Consider the following 22,825-nt stretch of genomic DNA (forward strand, 5'->3'; position numbering starts at 1 on the left):
CACGCAAAAACAATTATTATTCAAGTGTAGGTACATACATGTTTTCTTCCCTGCTCTCATGGAAGAAATCTGGCCATTCCCCACTTTTAAAAACTTGCATGCTATATTTTTAGGTTACAATGAATAAGCCAAAGCATGCAAAGCAATCTACTTCCAGGTGTGACAGGTCACAATGGTCCTGTCTCTCAACATTTCTACTGGAGTCTGCAGGGAACATGAACAGCTAGACCAGAGTTTATTCTGAAAATGCCTATTAGCTGCCTTTTATCTATAATATACAACCTGTAGAGGTACCACCTTTGGGACTCACTGTTGTGGCCCATGATCCAAAGCAACAGGGCCATGATGGCATCTGTTGGGTGGCCAACCTCATGGCCTGTGCCTGTCTGAGCTGAGCTTGGACATTACAGAGAATTTCAGCAGGACTCTTCCAGCAGTATGAGCGAAACAGGGATTCGAAGAAGCAGAGGGAAAAGTGAATAAAAATATGATTAATTCCATCATTTCTTAAATTTCAAGCAGTAATGCAGTAGCAATCACCAGGGTTTAGAATCAACAAAGAAACATTACCTGAGGAAAGGAAAGATATTCTAGAAGCTAAGAATTCTCTGGGAATGAATCCATCTATTATTCCAATGGATGGAGAAAGATGAGGGCAGAAAACCCCAAGGGAAAAACCCAGAGTAGTGGCTCTAAAAATCTGGTGATACAAAACAACCACGACAAGCAAGTCAACTGTCAGGTTTGTTTTGAGGGTCACTTTAGTCTCATGAGGCTGACCAATAGCTTGCTAAACTTGTTCACAAAGGTCCAGGATACGTGTAAAGTGGGAGCGGATCATGGAAGGCTTAAAGGCAGGAGAAGGCTCCTCTCCCTCCTGGAACACAATGGTGACGATGTCATTTCCAATGTGGCGCTTCCTCTCCACCTGGATGGAAGCATAAGTAACATCACCAAGGAGGTCACCCATACATGGCAGATTCACAAGGTTCAAAACACTAATGTAATGTGTCAAACCACAATGATCACAGAACCCCGCACTTCCGCCATCTTTGACTTTTTGCCTCCCGTGTTCTACCAGTCCAGCCTCCAGGCTCTCCTATACATCTCCTCTGCTCCCTGCCCAATGCAGATCTGCATCTCCTCTTGTCTCCCCTTCTGTGGCAGCCTCCTAACTAGCCTCCTTGCCTCCAACATCTTGATTTTACTGCTCTGATTGTGTCCACGTTTGCTTCTACTTCATCTCCCTAGACCGGCATTCAAGGCCCTCAGACAAGAGGCAGTACATCAGAATTTCCTGGGGGTGGGGCTCAAACATGTAGATATTTATAAATGCCTTAGCTAGTTCTGAAAGATGTACCCGATGAGGAAAATGGGCTTACTTAATCTGACCTCAGCTGATCTTTCAAAATGATCTCTTAGATCTATTGTAAGCAAATTTTCTTCTGTAAAGGGCCAGGTAGTAAATATTTTCAGCTTTGTAGATCATGTTGTCGGTTTACAATCAATGGCTCTGCTGTTGTAGTATAAAAGCTGCTATAGGCGACACATAAATGGGTAGGCATGCCTGGTGTTCCAATAACACTTTATTTAACAAAATAGGCAGTATATGAGATTTAGCCCATGCTCCATTGTTTGCCAACCCCATCCTAGACCTTTGCTTAATTGGCCAAACAGAATGATTCACTGTTTGTGGATCTCCAGTGTTTCCTGTTCTACACTGTAAGCTCCTGGAGAACAGGATCCCTGTTGGATTCATATTATTGTTTCCTTTTTGCAAATGCAAAAAGGAAGGTTTAGAGAGTTCTAATAATTTAAATTCAACTTAATTCAGTAAGTCATTATTTTGGCATTGATTTCTTGGCTGTGACATGGAAAGCACACTCAACAAAAGGAAAAAAATGAGATAAATTGGACTACATCAAGGTTGAAAGCTTTTGCGCATTAAAGGATACCACCGACAAAAGGCAGCCCACAGAATGGAGGAAATATTTGCAAACTGTATATCTGATAAGGGATTATATCCAGAATATATAAAGAACTCCTGCAACTCAACAAGTCAAATAACTTGATTAAAAAATGGGCACAGGAGTTGAATAAACATTTCTCCAAAGGTGATGTGATAAACACATGAGAACATGCTCCATATCGCTGATCAAAACCACAATGACCTGCCACTTCACACCCATTAGGAGAACTATTCCAAAACAAACAAAACAAAACAAAACACACCAAAAAACCCCCCAGTAATAATAACAAGTGCTGTTGGGGATGTGGAGAAAGTAAAACCCTGGAGCACTTCTGGTAGGAATACAGAATGGGGCAGCTGCTGTGGAGAGTCGCATGCTGGCTCTCCAAACACTAAAACATGGGATTACCACATGACCCAGCGATTCCTCTGAGATAAGAAAGGCTGCAGGAGAGTAAGGCTTCAGTCCTGGACATGTTAGATTTGAGGCATATCTTCCAGGAGGGTATTGAGAAGAAGGCTGCACAGCTGAGTCTGGACTTCTGCAGGGAGGTCTGGCTGGACATGTAAATTTGGGTGTTGCTGGCATATAAAAGCTCTCTAAAGCCCTGAGACTGGGGGAGATCATTGAGCGAGTGAATGAGAATAGCGGAGGAGACAAGAGGCAAGAGCAGTGTCCTGGGCCAGGCAAAGCTCCCCATGCACCCAAGATCACAGTGCTAGTTCTTGGCAGAGCTAGGACTGGATCTAGATGGGCTGCTTGCATCTGGTACTTGATGCTGTCCTCAGGGCCCAGGACTGGGAGACCAGGCAGTGTTAGTGGTGCGGGCCAACACAGGGTGTTAGGAGGAAGGTGAGGTCCCAGAGAGGCAAAAATCAATACTTGCCCCCCATTAAAGTTTGGTTCAGTGACAGAGGAGAGAGGTGGAAGTCATGGAAATACTGGAGCCTACAAACTCTATGAGAATTGGTTTCTTTATGTCAGATTTGGGATACAGCTCAGACGGTCCCACTTGTGTTCTCGATGTTAGGAAGTCCAAAGATTTTATGATCCAGGCTGGCCTTTGCCTTTTTGTCTGTTATGTTATTAAATGTGCTGCCAAAGCGAGCACGTCGTCTGTTATGTTGAGTCCTCAAGGTACAGAGAGAAGCTCATAGTCAGGGTTCCTTCTCTGCTCTGCCATGATGGGGCGCACTGAAGGCTCACAAGCATCCTGTGTTTGTCTCTCTTCCCACCTACATGATCTTCCCGGTGATAGAGACAAGTTTTCCTTTTTCTCTTATCTACTGATGCCGGGCAGGTGGAGGACCCAAGTGCTACCCACTGAGACAACCAAGATGTTAAAGACACCAGGGTCCATCTGGGGACATTTCAGTGCTGCTGGCCTTAACATATGAACAGCCTCTCAAAGAGATAAGGTTAAAGACCTCTGAGTTGGGCAAAGGTTGAGCTGACACATTCTTTCCTCCCGTCTCTCTAGCTAATGCCCCTAATCTGTCATGAGACATGGGCAGTTTTGGTGATTGTACAGGGCTGAAAAGGTTGGAGTGGGAGGAGAAGGAAGATTGCAAAACACTTCTGTGGAGGTTCTGTGATATTATTGTTGAGCTGTAAGAGATCAATACAATTCATGATGACTGGGAAGGCCAGCCGGGCCCCTCTTCTACACAAGATCCTCAGGTCCTAAGGGATTTAGCTCTGACAGTAATTTAGGCTCCCTTAATCATGCAAAGGAAGATGCCTTGAAGAAAGTGACAGCCACTAAGCAGTCTTCCTGGGCCAGGACACTTCCTGTTTCCATCTGACTTTTCCCAGAGTGAGCCCTCTAAAACCAGAACAAGGTTAAAACCTCCAGTGGGTCTCCAATGCCTGTGGGACAAATCCACCAACTCCTTACTCCAGGCTGGAAACCATCCAATGGTATCAGCCCTTCCTGCCCCCCACCTTCGCCCCCCACCACATTCCTGAAGCACCTTATTATCCCACGACTGGAATACCACATTTTAGCCCACTGGTCTGCCTTGTGTCTTTCCCTCTTATCGCAGTTTGTTGAAATAAGAATTATATGTGCTCAGAAAAAAAGCCTTCTTAGCCCATCACATCCCCTGTCGAGATTCCTATTTCTCACAAATCTTTGCTGACCAGTTGTCCATTCATGTTTGTGATATTTATTCATATAGATGCCTTCAATGTATAAAAAAGGGATAAGATGCTAATAAAAGTTAAGTGGACTCCCCCAAATCCTTCAAAAGCCAGCAGCATATGTCTTTGTTGGGTCTAAATTCCCACAAGTTGGAAATTCTTCTCCTGGAAATGGCCAGTCTCTGGGGTAAGGATTGTCTCAGGGATTTTTTCCCCTAACATGGCACAGCACATGCAGACACCCGGTGTTAACCTCCTGTGTTAACCTGAAACATGCTTGCCAACAATCCTGGGTAGCTTTTGATGAGATACTAGGCACATGGAGAGAAGACACAGAGAAAAGGCAATGTCCATGCAAAAACAGTTTCTTGAATCTATAAAACCATATTCATGTGTGCAAATACACAGACATGTATGCGCACTATTATCTCTGATCCTTTATTTAAGGGGACAGCATCAATGAGGGTAGTTCTTCTCAAGGCTTGTTGACAGTTCAAATATACAGGCTGTAAATAACATCTCTACATTGGTACCTGGGGTCCAGCTCATATATTAACATACACAGTTTCTAATGCTATGAAACCAGAGCGATGATGCTTTCTCCACATTGAGGTCACTATTTGATGGTTTGTGTGTTCTCAAAGAGCCTGTGTTCACACATACCTGCTGTTTGTTCTCTTTGGAATATGGCAACATGGTGGAAACGTGGAACATGATCTCATGCCCTTGGTATACAGTATAAACTGAATGTACCCCTGTGGTATCATCTGTAAGATATAAACATGCATTTAGTAGGCACAGAGAATTCTGAGACCCTAAGGAAATAGTCATTATTTGGAGGCTAGGGAATATAGCATACAGTTAATACATTCCCAAAGATCATTCTGGATTATCGAACCGAGTGGAACCAACAGCATGGCTCACTCTCCAACTGATACAAGGCTCCTGCCCATGTGGAGAGCCCTCTTCCTCCCCACTCTAAGCTCACTAGCTGTCTGATTCATGTAGAAGTCTGAGCTAAAAAGGAGAAGGAGCTATATAATTCCTTGCCTTCCAGTTACTGCTGGTATACAGGACAAAATTAACACAAGACGATGTACAAATAATTATTACATCTGTAAAACAAAGCACGTACTCTCACTGGCAGATGTTATAGTGGCTGAAAGCATGGGCTTTGGAGTTAGGCAGACCTGGGTTCAGGTTCTCAGCTATGTTCCTTTTTTTTTTTTTTTTTTTATCCATTCGAGAGAGAGAGAGAAAGAGAGGCAGAGACACAGGCAGAGGGAGAAGCAGGCTCCATGCAGGAAGCCTGACGTGGAACTCGATGCTGGGTCTCTGGGGTCACGCCCTGGGCTAAAGGCAGGTGCTAAACTGCTGAGCCATCCAGGCATCACAGCTATGTTCCTTTTGATAAGTCACCTCAACTTTCTTGGAGCATCAGTTTCTTAATTTGAAAATGGGGATAAAATTGGTATCTAACCCATAGGGATGCTTACAAGATTATAGTTGTCAAGTGCTTGGTATGGTGCCTAGCCATAGCAAGGGTCAGCAATGGGGGGTTGTGACCATGACAGAGAAGCTGGGTATTGGCAATGGGGCTGGTGACCTTGCTACCTTTGCAGGTTTACCAGGAGCTCTTGCACCTTGCTGAACTGTTCCCCACACAGCAGCCAGCAAGTTTGGCTTGAAGGGGCAATATCATCCCACCACACCTCTACTTAAAACCCATTTGTGATATCCTGTTCCATTTACCATAAAATCCAAAATTATTCATGTCAACTCAAACTCATGGGATCATACCCTCCTCTTCTCCAGCTCATCTGCCATAAAGATGTTCTCTTAGTTTCTAGAACATATTAGGGACTTCACAAATGTTCTCTTGCTTAGAATTCTCTTCTCCCCTCAAGACTCCAATTACTCCTCCTTATTCCCTTGGGGAAGCCTTCTCTCATTCCCCAGGTTAGACAAAATGCCCCCATGGGACTCTGTACTTTTTCTTCTTTGTTTCTTCCAGTACTTTACTGAGGTATTTGGTAATTCCCTGTTTGGTCTGTGTTACCCACTGGACTAGAAGCTCCTAGAAAGGCAGGGACCATGTTGGTTTATCCACTGCTACATTCCTGGAGCCTCACACAGCCCTGGCACACAGAGGCGCTCAGCAGTTTAAGTATTCGTAGGCAGACCATGGTCTGCCACACCAAGGGACTGTGAGGGCTGACTTAGTCAAACTTAGTGGAGCCCCCAACTGTGTCCAGCCACCCTGTGTCAGACTGGGTGTGAAGCCCTTCTTATCCTCTCCAGTCCATCCCTTCCCTCATTTTGGGTATAAATTCAAGTCAGATCAGACTGGCTGATAGGAGTCACACAAATGACAAGAGAAGAGATCAGGAAGCGAGCTTACTTTTGGTGTCCAGACCGCCACGGTAGCCTGTCCAGCCCTTTAGGGTGATTTTGTCACCCAGAAGATTCAAAAATTTTTGAAAAGCATCACTTCCAATTTCTGTAGGAAGAGGTAAAGTAGGAAGAAAGTACAGAATCAGCATATCTTCATTTTCTAACTATACACTGAAATCACTTGAACATTAACTAGGCTCTGTAGATGTGTGCAGCAGACAAACAGAACAGAGAGGTCACACTTTCTTCTTGGGAGACCACACAGTAGTTTCCACGATTCCAAGGAAAGGACAGCCACAGAATCAGACTGACCGACCTTCCCACTGCCAGTGGGATCACAAGGGTTTAGTATTGTAGAAATGAAAACACTGTCACTGCTTCCATTAATAACGAATAGGTATCTAACATGAAAAGTGCTAAAGAACAGGACAATGACACCATTTTATCATTCTCCCAACCACAAAAATCCAAGAACAACCTTCCTTTGCTCTTGGGACTATGATGTAGAACCAAATTCTTCACCTCCCATGTCACTTTCTGGTTAGACTCCCTCTTGGGCACTGCTACCTGGCATAAGTTTGGTGACCAATAAATATTTGTCAAATAAATGAAACTGGGCAACAACTGCCCTACAAAGTTTACTCGAAAACTTACTCTAAAATTTCATAAAACAATTGGCTGTTTCTTTGTATTAAAGACTCAACAGGTAAGGTCAGTTTGGATTGTCAAAACCATGGCAAGGCAGAACAGGGTCTTGGCACAAATTAGTGGGTACTTACCATTGCTGAGCATCTCATCATCTGTGAGCTGCCCATCTTTGGCAAAGAGAACCCCAAACTTGAAATTCACAGAGCCCTTACAATAAGACAACAAAAGGTGTTGAATGTAACTTTATCATCAGAACACATACAGTTATGAGATGTGCTGTTCATTCCTTCAGTGACCAGGATGGATACTTGGGGCATTACTTCCTCTCTTCCATCTCCACTTTGACCAGTATCAACATCTATTCTTTCTATAAATTTTTATACCTTACAGTGGAAACTCAGTTTTTAGGTGAGTTAATTCATTTGTAACTTCATTACTAATGGCTTTTGCATGATGCCAGGTCCATTCTGTGGTGAAACATCACTCAAATAGCCAGCGGGAGCTCACAGGACCAGTGCTATGTTCTGATCAGTTAATGCAGGAGGGCTCAGCATAATTCAAAACTGAACACAACAATCTTAGGCTGATATCGTATGGGCTCTTAGGAACAGAAATGGAAAATGTAGGCAATTTATTCTATAAAGGCTCATTTTCCCCATTTCTTAAAGATATTTAATCCTAAAATGTCACAAAACAGATGTGTGGGGGAGAAGGAAGGAAATCAGGAAGTAGCTAGTACAAATGTTCAGTCTACGACCATTGACTTTAAACACTAGATTAAAATCAGATCCTGGGACACCTGGGTTGCTCAGTGGTTGAGTGTCTGCCTTTGGCTCAGGTCGTGATCCCGGGGTCCTGGGATCGAGTCCTGCATCAGGCTCCCTGTGGGGAGCCTGCTTCTCCCTCTGCCTGTGTCTCTGTCTCTCTCTCTCATGAGTAAATAAATAAAAAATCTTTTTAAAAAATCAGATCCAGTGGGAATAAACAGTTTTTTTTTAAAATTTTTATTTATTTATTTATGATAGTCACACAGAGAGAGAGAGAGGCAGAGACATAGGCAGAGGGAGAAGCAGGCTCCATGCACCGGGAGCCCGACGTGGGATTCGATCCCGGGTCTCCAGGATCGCACCCTGGGCCAGAGGCAGGCGCCAAACCGCTGCGCCACCCAGGGATCCCCCAGTGGGAACAATAAATGCGAAATGCAAGATATCAGTTTCAATAGGAAGAGAGAGGAAGGAAATCAGGTGCCTCAACAGTACTTTGAATATTTTTTTCCTTAAGTTGGATAACCCGTTTATAGGTCTTCATATTATTCTCCATTTTCTTGTATATCTGAAATATTTCATAATAACATAAAATATGAGGTTGAAGAGAATCAACTTTTGGAAGGTTGTTTGAACTCCTCCCACCTAGATAAGGGAATTCTTGGTGGTCAATTAAGGGGTAGGCTAGGAACAAAGGTGTTTAAAACCTTGGCCAGGGACACCTGGGTGGCTCAATGGTTGAGTGCCTGCCTTCAGCTCAGGGCGTAATCCTGGGGCCTGGGGATTGAATCCTGCACTGGGTTCCCTGGGAGGAGCCTGCTTCTCTCTCTGCCTGTGTCTCTGCCTCTCTGTCTCTCTCATGAATAAATAAATAAAAATCTTAAAAAATATTTTTATGATTCACATGTTCGTTCCTACGCTTCTCTCACTGTCTCCCTGCATGTTGTAGCCTGGGGTGCCTCTCCATGCAATGGACAAATAAAACTTGGCTTTCAGGACACCAACAACACTTTATAAAATCACCAACCCTTAGGGACATGGCTAGTGCTGTTTATTAATTTTTTTCCCTGCTTATCTTTGCAGCTGATAGTTTATCACTATAATTGGGTGGAATGAGGATAAATGCTCCAAGCTGAGAAGCTGGCAGTATTAAGCAGAATGCCTCCACCACATTGTCTCAGGGAAGCTCTAAAGGTTACCACTGCTCACATCGCTTCAAACACATTGTAATGAGTGCTTTTTTTTTTAAGATTTTATTTATTTATTTTATTTGAGAGAGAGAGAGAGAGAGAGAGTGGGTAGGGAGAGCAGAGGGAGAGACACTCTCAAGCAGACTCTGGATTCTGTGTGGAGCCCACTGCAGAGCTCAATCCCAAGACCTTGAGATCATGACCTGAGCTGAAACCAAGTGCGGACTTAACTGACTGAGCCACCCAGGCGGCCTGTAACTAGTGCTCTTGTAGCTTCAAGCAATATCCCTTTAGTAAGGAGATACAATTGAGAAATAAAGAGATCAGCTATTTATTTTTCAAAACTTGGGAGATCCAAAAAAGAAATGTGAGAAGATAGACAAGTTCATAGGGGTTGTGCAAGGGAGGGTGGGAGAGGTTTTGGTGGGGAGCTTTCACATTTTCCATTTCTAAATTTCTGCAGGGGCTGTCAGAGCAGACATGTGTGTGCACTCTGTGGGGGCTCAGTAAATATATACAGATTCATGACTAGAATAGTTTTGAGACACAAACACTCTCTGCAGTGTAATCCTAATTTTATATAAAATATAACAAACACATATGCCAAAATGTGGTACTCTACTGGTAGTGGTTTACTCTGTGATTTTAGGGGATATTTTCCTTTAATCTTTTGTGCATTTCTTCATTTTTTAAATGTATATTACTTTCATTTTTTGCCTTCTATAATTATACATGGAGTTCATTAATTCTGTCACCACAAGCATGATTCATTCATGGATAATACATAGATAAAAACAAAACATGGACATCTCTGTTTGCCAGTGCTTTGCAGCAGCTCACACTACATCCCCACTGCCTTGCATGAAGTAACTCCTGCCAACAATCTGGGGAGCATCATTTCAGCTCCTTTGCATGTACATTGATATGTTCAGGAATCAGCTGAGATGTCGCTGCCTCAGACGAACCTATTCTGTTCAATGTAAAAACCCTACTCCTTCCCCTATATTGTCTCCTTGTTTTATTTTCCTTGCAGCTCTTGGGGCTATCCACATTACCATGTTTATGTTTGCTTGCTTGTATAGTCTGTCTTACCTCACCAGACTATAAGCTCCATGAAGGGACCTTGTCTTGCTTGTCAATGTATTCCCAAAGCCACAAACAGTACATGGTACACACATGGTCAGGGGTGACCTGACTTGACATTTAAAAAGGACCATTCAGATGCTACACGAGAAACAGAACAGAGTGGAAGCGGAAAGCTGGAGACTCTGTAGTGTAGGCGAGAGATGATGGGATGGAGTCAAGGGATGAGAGTAGTCGTGGTGGAAACTTTGAGAAATGTTTGAATTAGATGTATATTTTGAAGAAATCATCACAAGGTGTGCTGAAGGATTAGGTGTGGAGTGTGAGAGAAAGAGAGGTGTTAAGGATTTTTCCAAGTTTGGCTGGAGCAACGGGACAAATGATATGACCATTTACGGAGAGCTACGACATGCAAAAGCTACACCTTAAGGACCTGATTGCCTTTGATGGCATTTTTATTATTTCCCTGTGTTAGTTACATCCTTAGAAAACTCAACACATATTTTAAAGGTGGGGCAATAGGGAATGGAGATGTACAAATAAATATGGAGTCAGTAAATTGAGTGTGCTAATAAAGCACAAATGCCCTCTCTTTGACTTAAAGAAAATTAAGACCTCATGACTCGCCCTGATTAGGAGGCTACAATTTGAATATTTCCAAGCAGATTTAAGTAGCTTGTGTTTATATTTTTACAGCTAGCTATATAGAAAGTCCTGAAATTGACCTTGAAAACAACAAGTCGGTCAAGTCTTTCAGTGACCGTAAGCGCAGTGGGCAAATCCATGCAGAGGTGTGAGTGAAAGAAAAGGTCATGGTGGTGGCCAAGGGAGAAGCACATTTAGGAACACAGAGGGAGAACGTAGCAGGGACAATGTCTCAGAAAATTACTTACCTCTTGCTCTTCAAGAACCAGCAAGTCCTGTCAAACCAAAATTTGAAAGTTATATCCATGCTTAACAGGGATGATTTTATTCTGATTTTCTGTGAAAGCCAAGGTTCCATCTGTGTACACTGTTCCCCACCCCCACCCAACCCAGAAGTGCTTAAAATAGTCCAGTTTAGTTGTACAGATTTTTGTAGAATACCTGGTCATCTAGGAAAGTCACATTATAGCACAGCTATCTGCAAACAAAGATGATATACAGCAACAGGAAGAAATACGGAGACATCCAGATTTCTCTATTTAAAGCTAGCTTATCTCACATTGCTTCTGGAAAGATTTTGACCAAGAAAAATATAACTCTAGTATAGCAGCCAGAGACAGATGAGGAACGTTTTTAAATAGCATCAGCCACCTTCCCACTTGGTGGGAAGATGCTTTCTTTAGAATGCAGTTTATTTTCTAGATTTTTTGGATCTGAGACCTTTTCCTTCCTCCTCTCTCTATCACCTGTGGCTTGGGGCCCCCTCAGGTACACCTACAGAAAGCTGGTGGCAGCAGTGCAACCAGCACTACCAGGGAGCACATGCAAGTGCACACTCACACACCCAGAATGGAGCAAGATCGCGTGGGAAGCCCCTTGTTTGGGTAGAGAGTCAAAACACAGATGTCAGGAAAGCTGAAGGTGTCTTTTGTTTGGTGAAAGCCAGGCACAGAGTTAGGATATAAAGAGGCATAAGGTTGCCATAACTGGTTTTCTCATCCTTTTTGATTCTGTAGAAGAGGGGAAGCAGGCAAGGATGCCTGGACAGACCTGAAATCCACTGAGGGCACATGCTCAGTGGCAGGATGCAGAAAGAAGCATCCCAGGGGCTCCAAGCATTTTAGAGCCTATGTCTGGTGGTCCCATCCAGGCTCTAAGAAGGAAGGGATTAAGAATATGATCATCTGTACAGATGAAGTAATAAAGGCACACAGGCAGTAGCATATTTATAATTCTAAGTTGTTTTAAAATTAGCTAACAAGAGTTAGTTTTGAGCATCTAGTATTTCAAGTTGCTTAAAGTTTAATCAAACAACACCCATTTTGGCCTCAGTTCTTTCCGGGGTTGAGTCAGGGTACAGATACTATTTTAAACATTGAATTAAAACCAAAGATATGGGAATTCACAACACTGTGTATTTGGGGTAAGCTTAGAACCAATAACTTTATTTTGAAAGTGAACTATTTTAAAGGCATGCAAGCAAAAGCTGCTCATGCTCCCATCTACCCTCTCCATACCTTTTAAGTTATTTCCCTGAAAAGCAGACTTAAGCATGATGCTCCTCCACTTAAGGACTCCACAGGCTCCTTGCTGCCTCCTGGATAGAATTCGAACTTGCCTCTCCAGCCTCTTCCCTACTGCTTGGCCCTGGCATACCTAACTCCTGGAAACTCAGCTCTGACACATTGCTGGCACTATGTCATAGCTGTCTGTGTAAGTTTCAAGGGGGAGAATTTCGAAGCTCAATTGATCGCAATGAGACAAAAGTTTGGTTGACATTTTTCTGATGGCCTTTTATCTAGATTATGACTCCAATTTTTTTCCTCCCAAGGCAGATGGCTTTCCCTTCACAGTAAGTCTTGAGAAAACAGGATGGATTCTGGATACCTTCTATTCTCTATGGTACCCTGCAGTGTTCAGGTGAATTAGAGTGCAATAAGTACATTTTGTGCTTTACTCTGTAAGGAAAATCTTATATTCCATACAATTCTACAACATTCAATAAAAAGACTGGCTTTTCAGCCACTAAGGTCCTTCTAAACATATACTCTTTTGGTTCATGGATCAAGGACCATAGAGTTCAGTGGTTCTCAGTTGTGGCTACGCCTCAGAATCACTCATGCAACTTTTGAAAAAATGCAGATTCCCACCCCGACCTGACAAATCAGAATCTCAGCTGTAAGATTCTTTATGATAATTGCTTTCAAAGCCCCATAGCCTTTCTGATTAGGCTCATACCTGAGGCTAAGAAACTGATGTGCTGTCCATGCTAATCTAACACTGTGATCAAAGAGATACCATGATGAGGCATAACATTCTGTTACCTTTTGGATCTCGGGATGAAAAATTTCCCTGGGGCCTTTCTCAAACTTGTCCAGGTTCATGGCACTGAAATAGAGAGGACAGAGTGAGCCACATCATGGTGGAAACTCAATGTGGAGCAAGTCTCAATGTTTCAGAGAAACTAAATATTATATCCCCTAGAAAAATTACGGCTGGATTCCTTGGAGGGCCTGGCACACAGAAGATCAATGATCACCCTGAGCGCTCAATGAATGAATGCATGGAGTAACCAAACTACTGTACTCTACTTTACTTATCTAACTGTCCTGTGATGATACTCATCTAATAGGACAGGAAGGGAGCAAACAGGAGTGTGTTTCAGGCAACCTGACTAACCTTCGAGATTCTTACTTTTATCAAAAAAGTGGTTCATTGACATTTACATAGCAATTAATGATAAAATGAAATGTAAGTAAGACCATCTGGTGTTTCTTTCTTCTTTTGGCAATTCCTCTGCCACTCAGGGCAAACTGAGTTCTTTCATGTTCTACTTTGGACAAGCAATGTCAACCTCCTTGGGCTTAAGTTCCTTTAGAGGAAAAGCAGGGAGCTGAATGGCACCATACCAAAGGCCCCTTTCATCTAAGATTCCCATACTTGTAAGGAAAGGCAAACATAATAGCTAGTATTTATTTATTTTTAAAGATTTTATTTATTTATTCATGAGAGAGAGAGAGAGAGAGAGAGAGAGAGAGATAGAAACAGAGACATAGGCAGAGGGAGAAGCAGGCTCCATACAGGGAGCCTGATGTGGGACTCGATCCCCAGGACTCCAGCATCACGCCCTGAGCTGGAAGGCAGACTCCTAACCGTTGAGCCACCCAGGCGTCCCAATAGCTGGTATTTATAGAGTACTTACTATATGCTGGGCAGCCTGCTAAATGCTTTCCACAGATGACCTCATTTTAGTCTCTGTGGGAGACTAAGTGCTATCTTATCCCCATTTTATTTAATTAGTTTATTTTAAAAATTTTATCTCCACTTTATCTCCATATCCTCCAAAGGTGAGGAAATTGAACTAGGATACCAAAGCTGGTAAGTAGTAGAGCCAAGATTTGAACCTAGATTTACCTGACTCTATAGTATTCATATTTTCATTTCCTTTTAAGTTTTCAAGTTCAAGATTATAACAAATAGAGAAAAAGTTTCTTCTTCTCTCAGCAGCAACTGTAGAAATTTTGATCTTCCACATCTTTAAAAAACATTTTCTGGCTGAAACATGCCCTGGCTTCATGACTGGTGGGCTGAGAAGTGGAGGCCCTACTCATACAACTAAATGAAATTGTAACTAAAAGAAATGTCTTCGGGCAGCCCCAGTGGCTCAGTGGTTTAGCGCTGCCTTCGGCCCAGGGCCTGGTCCTGGAGACCCGGGATTGAGTCCCATGTCAGGCTCCCTGCATGGAGCCCGTTTCTCCCTCTCCTGTGTCTCTGCCTCTCTCTCTCTCTCTCCCTCTCTGTGTCTCTCATGAATAAATAAATAAAATCTTTACAAAAAAAAAAAGAAATTGTCTTCAAATATAAAGAAGAAAGGAGCTGGAACAACTTCCTTTTAGGGAAAAAAACCCCTCAGAAATCTCAAGCTAGTATAATTCTAAGTATTCCCCTCTTAAAGCCAGTTAAGATATAGCTCCTTAGGGGGCAGCCCCGGTGGCGCAGCGGTTTAGTGCCGCCTGCTGTCCAGAATGTGATCCTGGAGACCTGGGATCAAGTCCCACATCAGTCTCCTGCCTCTCCCTCTGCCTGTGTCTCTGCCTCTCTGCCTCTCTCTCTCTCTGTGTGTGTGTGTGTGTGTTTCTCATGAATAAATAAATAAATAAATAAATATAGCTCCTTACAAGCAGCAAAATATTTCTGTGTTCAATAAGATATTAACCTCATCACTGATGCTTTCATAGCTCAGGCTTCAGAGTGCTCAGGAGAAAAATCAGAAGGCCAAAAACAAAAAGGAGAATGTCTGCAATTTGGAGACCAAATCAATCTTGAAAAGGAAATCTAAAAATTTTTGCTCCTGAATCTCAGTGTTCCTTTCATCAGCCAGATGCAGTCCCTAACTGATGGAGTCTCGACTGTCACTCTAAGAGACGTTCTCGTAAGTGTGTTTTGTAGCAGGGACACTGTAAACACCATCTCTTCCCACCACCTAGTTACAGATGAATTAAGAGTAAAGCACCAGGGCTCTGGGATAAGTGTTCATACTCACACAATGTGGGTATTAGTGGCTAACAGCCCAAGCCTGGGGATGATAAAATCCAAGCTCTGTAGTTTACCAGCTGTGAGATCTTTGTCAAATCCCTTCACTTCTCTGAGGCTCTGATTCCTCTTTGGTGGAGTGCAGGTAATAATGGATCAATTTTGTGGAGGTGGGTTAAAAGTTTACCAAGAGAATGACTGTAGAGCATTTAGCACAGTGTCCAACAAACAGAAGCTACTGTCATTAAGATGTAACCTCTTGGCTGGCGATGCAGCAACAGGTACTGCCTGAGTGGTGGCATTCTCTAAAGGAGTCTGCCACCCAATGTGGGAGAGCCCACATTGTGTGAGTATGAACGCTTATCCCAGAGCCCTGGTGCTTTACTCTTAATTCATCTGCAACTAGGGGGTGGGAAGAGATGGTGTTTACAGTGTCCCTGCTACAAAACACACTTATGAGCCACGATGGGGATGGAAAGGTGGGGACAGGAGCGGGAGCTGAGCACTGAGCAGCTAGATGGTCCGTTGATTTAATTCTGTCTTTGCAAAGAATAAGCACATTCTTCTCTAAGAAGCATTTGCTGACATATGAGTTTCTATTTCAAAGCAGGAAAATGAGAGGGAAAATATTTCTTGATTTTCTTTATGAAACCAAAGTATTTGCGTGCATGCAAGAAAAAAGAAGCAAGCTACACAGGCAGTTCAGAGATGCATGAGAGCCGAACTTAATTCCCACCAATGCTAACTGTGATCTTGGCTTTCTCTCTCTGAGCTTCCACCTCTGCCTCTGCAGAGTGGTAAAATAGCAGTATCTGGTCCTCCAGAGTGGCTGTGAAGACTGCTTAGCAAAATATCTGGTACATGGTCAAGGCTCCAGAAAGTAGAAAAGTAACATTGGAATGATTGCAGGAGAAAAATACTTCTAATGGCTCCTGGTGTTGTGTTCCTACTCTTGAGTACTCACCTTAATATGGACTTCACAGAGAGGGTTTTTGTAGGACTGTACGGAAGGCATATTTTCTGGGTACCCTGGAAAGTCAAAACACCGGATCAGTGAGAAGTTTGGCAATTTCCATCTCTGAAAGAGCCTTTCCTGACTGTTTAAAAGAACATAGGGATATATATATATATATATATATATATATATATATATATATATATATATATATAAAATCTTGCTCAGACTGGACAGCATCTTTCACCATTCCCCAACCCCAACATTACGGATTTAACTAATGGATTTATCTTTAACTTTAACATATGGACTGGTGGGTCCTTGGTGTCTTAGGTGTGTTGAGTAAAGGAGCCACCTGACCGAGATGAGAAGGGAGTTTGGTCTCTGAGCCAAGAGTCAGGTCAGCCTCAAAGATAATGAGAAGGAAGTAGGCTTTGCATGTTCAATGGGACCTACATGTGATATCTCCAAAGCCTTTCTGAACTAGAAATCACTTGAATCTTTCAGAGAGGTTTTCATAATATGTACTTCTATATTTTTCTGTGTTTACTATTTTTTTAAGGATTTATTTATGTATTCATGAGAGACACACAGAGAGAGGCAGAGACATAGGCAGAGGGAGGAGCAGGCTCCCTACAGGCAGCGTGATGTGAGACTAGATCCCAGGACCCCAGGACCATGACGTGAGCCAAAGGCAGATGCTCAACCACTGCCCACCCAGGCATCCCAACTATTTTTTTTAAAGTAGGCTCCATAACTAACGTGGGGTTTGAACTCACAACCCTGAGATCTAGAGTCACTTGCTCTACCAACTGAGCCAGCCAGGCATCCCTCTGTATTTACTATTTAAACTCTGTTTCTCTTCTCTAAATGAGCACGCACTGTAACCAACTCACAGAAAGTACTCAACAGATATTTGTTATGTGAAAGGGAATGAACGAAGGGGTTGCCTGAATGGTTCAGTCTCACACCCAAACCACGCAGCATAGATGAGTGCCACTCTCTTTATAATCTTCAAAAAAGATATGATACAGATTTATAATCCATGAAGGATTTACACTGCGTGTTTAGGAAAAGGGATTATGATGTAGAACACATTTAAAACTTTCGTACTTTGACTAATAATAAAATTGGCAGCACAAACAGGTAGAGAAAAGCATAGGGCATTTCTTGCAGGAAATGGGCAAAGAAGGATATAGGATTTTCCTTGTATTTTCGAGACATACCTGCCAACTCAACTGTCCAAGCCCTGAACACTGGTGTCAGTAACACTGACACCCTGGAACCAGGATGTTCCACTGACACCTGGACACCAGGAACACTGGTGTCCCTTTAAAGAGAAGCCAAGGGGAGTTCTTCAACCTTGTCAAGCCTGTGATCTCTTTTGGTAAACTAAACATTCACACCCATGCCCCTGAAGAACCAGTAATCTCACCCCTACTCCAGGTTGGGGTGTGTGTCTTTCCAGCTAACCATCAGAAGTTGTACTAGACAGAATCCTTCTTATGGGTTCTCTATTAGCCAATGTAGTTTACATTACAGAGATTTTAGAAGATTTCCAATACAGAGAAATATTATGAGGGGACTAGGCATTTTCAAATTCCCCATAACCCACCCATTGAAACCAGAGCTATTTTGGTGGCCTTGCTTTTTTGCTGGCCCTGGCCTACCTTACCACGTGGTCACCTGTATGGGATGCCAACTCTTCTAGAAGAGGGTCTTGAATCTGACTTTGCTCAGCCCCTACCTTGGCTACTTTTTCTTCTCACAAGCATACCAAATGCAGTTTTAAAGAGAAGCCAAGGGCAGCCCGAGGGGGGAATGTATGGAATAGGAGAGGATCCAGCCCCTGCCTGGCTAATGGTAACATCTTCATAAACTGCCTACATGGATGTGGAACTCCAGGCTCAGGGACTGTGAATGTGTATTTTTCTTAACCACAAACTGACAAACTGGCAAAACTCTTTCTCCTCATCTTCTCCCTTTTGTAGCTTTGCAGAGTTGCTCTCCAACAGAAAACACCTCTCAGTACTGTTTTCCAGTGGGACGAACAGATGCATAGTCAGAGTCAAGTACATGTACATATCAGGCAACCAAGCAATCACTGCAAGGATATGGAAGTGCATGTCAGACATTATTCCTTCTGTGTGGCAGGTCTCTCTGTGTGTGTGAGAGAGAGTGTGTGCGCATGCATGAAGGAGAACCAGTGTCTATAAAGCTGTTGTAATGATTGCACCTGAGTAGTTGGACTTTGACCCTCTTCTTTTTTCTAGCTGCATTGTCTGGATGGAATTTGTACGCTAAGTGTGAGTTGTTTTTTTTTTTTTTTTTAAGTCTTTTCTTTGTGTTTAGAAGAAACACAACAGAGATAGACAAAAGTCTTTAAATCAGGATTTAGACATTTAGCGATTTGTCTGTTTTAGAACAAAATGTGAGCTCAGAGGGTGCCTGGGGGGCTCGGTTGGTTAAGTGTTTGCCTTTGGCTCAGGTCATGATCGTGGGGTCCTGGGATCGAGTCCCACATAGGGCTCCCTGCTCAGTGGGGTATTTGCTTCTCCCTCTCCTTTTACCTGCCACTCCCCCAGCTTGTGTTCTTTCACTCTTTCTGTCAGATAAATAAATAAAATCTTTTTAAAAAGTGCAAGCTCATGGCAGAGGCACATGCTTCTTTGGATTTCCTGTGGCCTTCAGCACTAGTTGGGGGCTTCACAGCTGACCCCTCCTGCTGAGCTCTGCTTTGATTTTTCAGCGCCTCACATCCTTTAAGCACTGCCACTTGTAGTTGGTGGTAAATGCTTGCCCGCCCTGGCTCACAGTTACAGGCTCTGGAGAAAGCACTGGCACTTCTCAACAGAAGGGGACTTACGCATTCCGCCAGCCCCCCTGCCTTCAAAGGAGCCTGGGCTCCAAGTCAGTTCTCCCTGGCTTCTCGTAATACCAGCAAGAGGAGTCCCAAAGCTCCTCTTTTGTCTTGTCTTTGTTGTTCCTTCTTCCTGGAATGCTCTCCACCTGCCCCTTGCCCCACTCTTTATGCAGCTAGTTCTCTTTCCTCCTGCAGGTTTCTTTAAATGTCACCTCCTTGAAAAAGTTTTCCTGTGTTCTCTGACCTGAAGTTGGTCTCATTCTGCCTTTGTTTCCTTCAGAGTGCTTACCACAATTTATAATGGAAAAGAGACAACATCTTTAGAAATTAAAATAAGCAAAATTCCCCTGCTGCATCTGCTCCCCCTACCCCCGCCCCCCGTACCTCGCAACCTGCTACAGCCTGAAGGAAGAAGACAGGACATTGACAAAATCCTATCCAGAGAGGTGGCAGAAGTACGACTACCCTTTCTTGTTTGGTGGAAGGCAGGCAGGCAGGCAAACTGAGAGGTTAGATGCCAGGGTCCTTGATTCTGCCATTCAGAGGGCAGGCCGCAAAGAAGGTGAGGGACACTGCAAATATAGCAAGATAGGACCTAGAGGCACCTAAGAACATCTGGACTCACTTCCTGGGCATGGCCTTCTGTAGGAATCTCGAAGTCCAGGTAGAACCTGTTTGAACCTGATGAGGCACAGTAACTCAGCAGCTTCATGCATGGATGGTCAGCAAGATTAGAAACATAAGCCTAAAGCAATGCTTCTCTGTCCCTGCCCATCTGCCCCGTGGCTTACAGGCAATGTGCCAGTGAGAGGGGACAGAGCTGAGAGGCCCAGTGACTGGCAGAGACCTGGGATCAGGTCACAGAGGTCACAGTGTACAGTGACTTCACTGGGAGGGGCAAATGGCTGGGACCCTGGATTCAGTGATGGGTACTTTCCAGCGACCCTAAAAGGCCAGAGGGGACCAGTTACCTCTCAGTGGCTGCTAGTTCAGAGACCAGATCAGCCACTCAACAACAGAACTCAGAAAAAAACCCTGAGTGCCCCATGTGGACTCAAGGTCCTCTTCTCCTGCCTCCATGAGATCTCACAAGCCCTGTCCCCATGAACCCAAATAGCAGCTTCAAGAGGGGGAGGGGAAAGACATTGGAAAGACTACTTGTCCAAAAGAGACAGAGTTATCCAAAGAGAATATTTAAAACAGAGAGCCTGGAATAGTGTAATTAGCAAATATTAAATAAATAAATTAAAAAAAACCCAGGCCTGCTTCTCTTTCCTTCTCCCCGCTGCCACTGCTCAGGCTCTCTCTCCCTATATATCTCTCTCTCTCTCTCAAATAAATAAATAAAATCTTAAAAGAAAAAAAAAGCCAGAAAACAAGTCTTCCAGGTGCAGAAGATAAGAGGCTTTGGACAAGGGCAGGATCACTTCTTATTTGGTGAATGTGGGAAGACTGTCATATGTGTCCTCGAGAACAACTGGCAGAAAGACCATCCACTGGAAAAAGGACAGTCTCTTCAATACATGGTGCTGGGAAAATTGGACAGCTACGTGCAGAAGAATGAAACTGGACCATTCTCTTATACCATACACAAAGATAAACTCAAAATGGCTGAAAGATCTAAATGTGAGACAAGAGTCTATCAAAATCCTAGAGGAGAACACAGGCAACACCCTTTTTGAACTTGGCCACAGCAACTTCTTGCAAGATACATCTATAACGCAGCCCGGGTGGCTTAGTGGTTTAGCACTGCCTTCAGCCCAGGGCCTGATCCTGGGGACCTGGGATCAAGTCCCATGTCGGGCTCCCTGCATGGAGCCTGCTTCTCCCTCTGCCTGTGTCTCTGCCTCTTTCTCTGTGTCTCTCATAAATAAATAAAGTTTTTAAAAGATACATCTATGAAGGCAAGGGAAACAAAAGCAAAAATGAACTACTGGTACTTAATCAAGATAAAAAGCTTTTGCACAGCAAAAGAAACAGTCCACAAAACTAAAAGACAACCTACAGAATGGAAGAAGATATTTGCAAATGACGTATCAGATAAAGGGCTAGTATCCAAGATCTATAAAGAACTTATTAAACTCAACACCCAAGAAACAAACAATTCAATCATGAAATGGGCAAAAGACATGAACAGAAATTTCACCAAAGAAGACATACACATGGCCAACAAGCGCATGACAAAATGCTCCTCATCACTTGCCATCAGGGAAATACAAATCAAAACTACAATGAGATACCACCTCACACCAATGAGAATGGTGAAAATTAACAAGACAGGAAACAACAGATGTTGGAGAGGATGTGGGGAAAGGGGAACTCTCTTGCACTGTTGGTGGGAATGTGAACTGGTACAGCCACTCTGGAAAACTGTGTGGAGATTCCTCAAAGAGTTAAAAATAGAGCTACCCTATGACCCAGCAATTGCACTGCTGGGGGCTTACCCCAAAGATATAGATGCAGTGAAAAACTGAGACACTGCACCCCAATGTTTATAGCAGCAATGTCCACAATAGCCAAACTGTGGAAGGAGCCTCAGTGTCCATTGACAGATGAATGGATAAAGAAGATGTGGTCTATATATACAATGGAATACCAGCCATTAGAAACAACAAATACCCATCATTTGCTTCAATGTGGATGGAACTGGTATTATGCTGAGTGAAGTAAGTCAATTGGAGGACAATCATCGTATGGTTTCACTCATACGGGGAATATAAAAAATAGTGAAAGGGATCATCGGCGAAAGGAGAGAAAATGAGTGGGAAAAAATCAGAGGGGGTGACAAAACATGAGAGACTCCTAACTCTGGGAAACGAACAAGCAGTAGTGGAAGGGGAGGTGAGCGGGGGGATGAGGTGACTGGGTGACGGGCACCGAGGGGGGCACTTGACAGGATGAGTACTGGGTGTTATACTTTATGTTGGCAAATCAAACTCCAATAAAAACTATACAAAAAAAAAAAAAAGAAGAACAACTTGCACAGTTCTCCAATGTTATCTTCATACAGTTGTGTATTAACTCTGCTTCAGGACAGCTTTGCTGATGGCAAGACCAACCCCCATTTCAGTGGCATGGGGAGAGAGGAGAGAACCAAAAACCTTTCTGCAGGAAATCATCCATGAGTAAGAGTTAACTTGGTTTTACATTAGATTTTTCCCCTAAACCTGCTTAAAAAGAGAAAAATTTCTGAAACATAACATGGACATTTATATAAACATAACATGGACATTTTTCTGTGCCAACAGAGCACATGGGTTAGACTGGACTTTGGTGTCATTCATTAATTCATTCAGTTAATACTTCTTGAGCTACTTCTATGTGTCAGGTACCAGGCCAGGTGAGAACAAAACAGTTACGTCCCCTACCTTCATAGAGCTCATAGTCTAGAGAGAGAAACAGCGTGAGTCAAAGAATTACATGCAAAATTAATTAGGTACAGAGCTGACAGCTTGCATACAGTCCTGCCTTCTGCTTGGCCTGCCACCGCCTGGCATATGGCCTTAGTCACGTCATTTAACCCCCCTAAAGCACAATCATACCTATTGAGATAATGCATTTGGAAGACTTAGTATAGTATGTAGCATATAGTAAGTGCTCAAAAATGTTAAGATATACTGTTAGTACTATCACTATTT

At 43.2% G+C, this 22,825-nt stretch overlaps 1 protein-coding gene across 2 annotated transcripts in view; it reads right to left on the reverse strand.

Annotated features, from left to right (window-relative positions):
• The window catches only part of GARNL3 (GTPase activating Rap/RanGAP domain like 3), a 147,701-nt gene that overhangs the window by 41,704 nt on the left and 83,172 nt on the right, over positions 1-22,825 (reverse strand). For both annotated transcript variants that reach the window (XM_055336450.1, XM_055336443.1), the window contains exons 7-13: positions 16,334-16,398; positions 13,161-13,224; positions 11,085-11,111; positions 7,286-7,361; positions 6,514-6,612; positions 4,776-4,879; positions 820-928 (exon numbers count right to left, since the gene is read on the reverse strand). In XM_055336450.1, the coding sequence (XP_055192425.1) occupies positions 820-928; positions 4,776-4,879; positions 6,514-6,612; positions 7,286-7,361; positions 11,085-11,111; positions 13,161-13,224; positions 16,334-16,398 (544 nt within the window). The remainder of the gene's footprint in view (positions 1-819; positions 929-4,775; positions 4,880-6,513; positions 6,613-7,285; positions 7,362-11,084; positions 11,112-13,160; positions 13,225-16,333; positions 16,399-22,825) is intronic.

Source organism: Nyctereutes procyonoides, unplaced genomic scaffold, assembly GCF_905146905.1.
Source record: "Nyctereutes procyonoides isolate TBG_1078 unplaced genomic scaffold, NYPRO_anot_genome, whole genome shotgun sequence".
Lineage (NCBI taxonomy): Eukaryota > Metazoa > Chordata > Mammalia > Carnivora > Canidae > Nyctereutes > Nyctereutes procyonoides.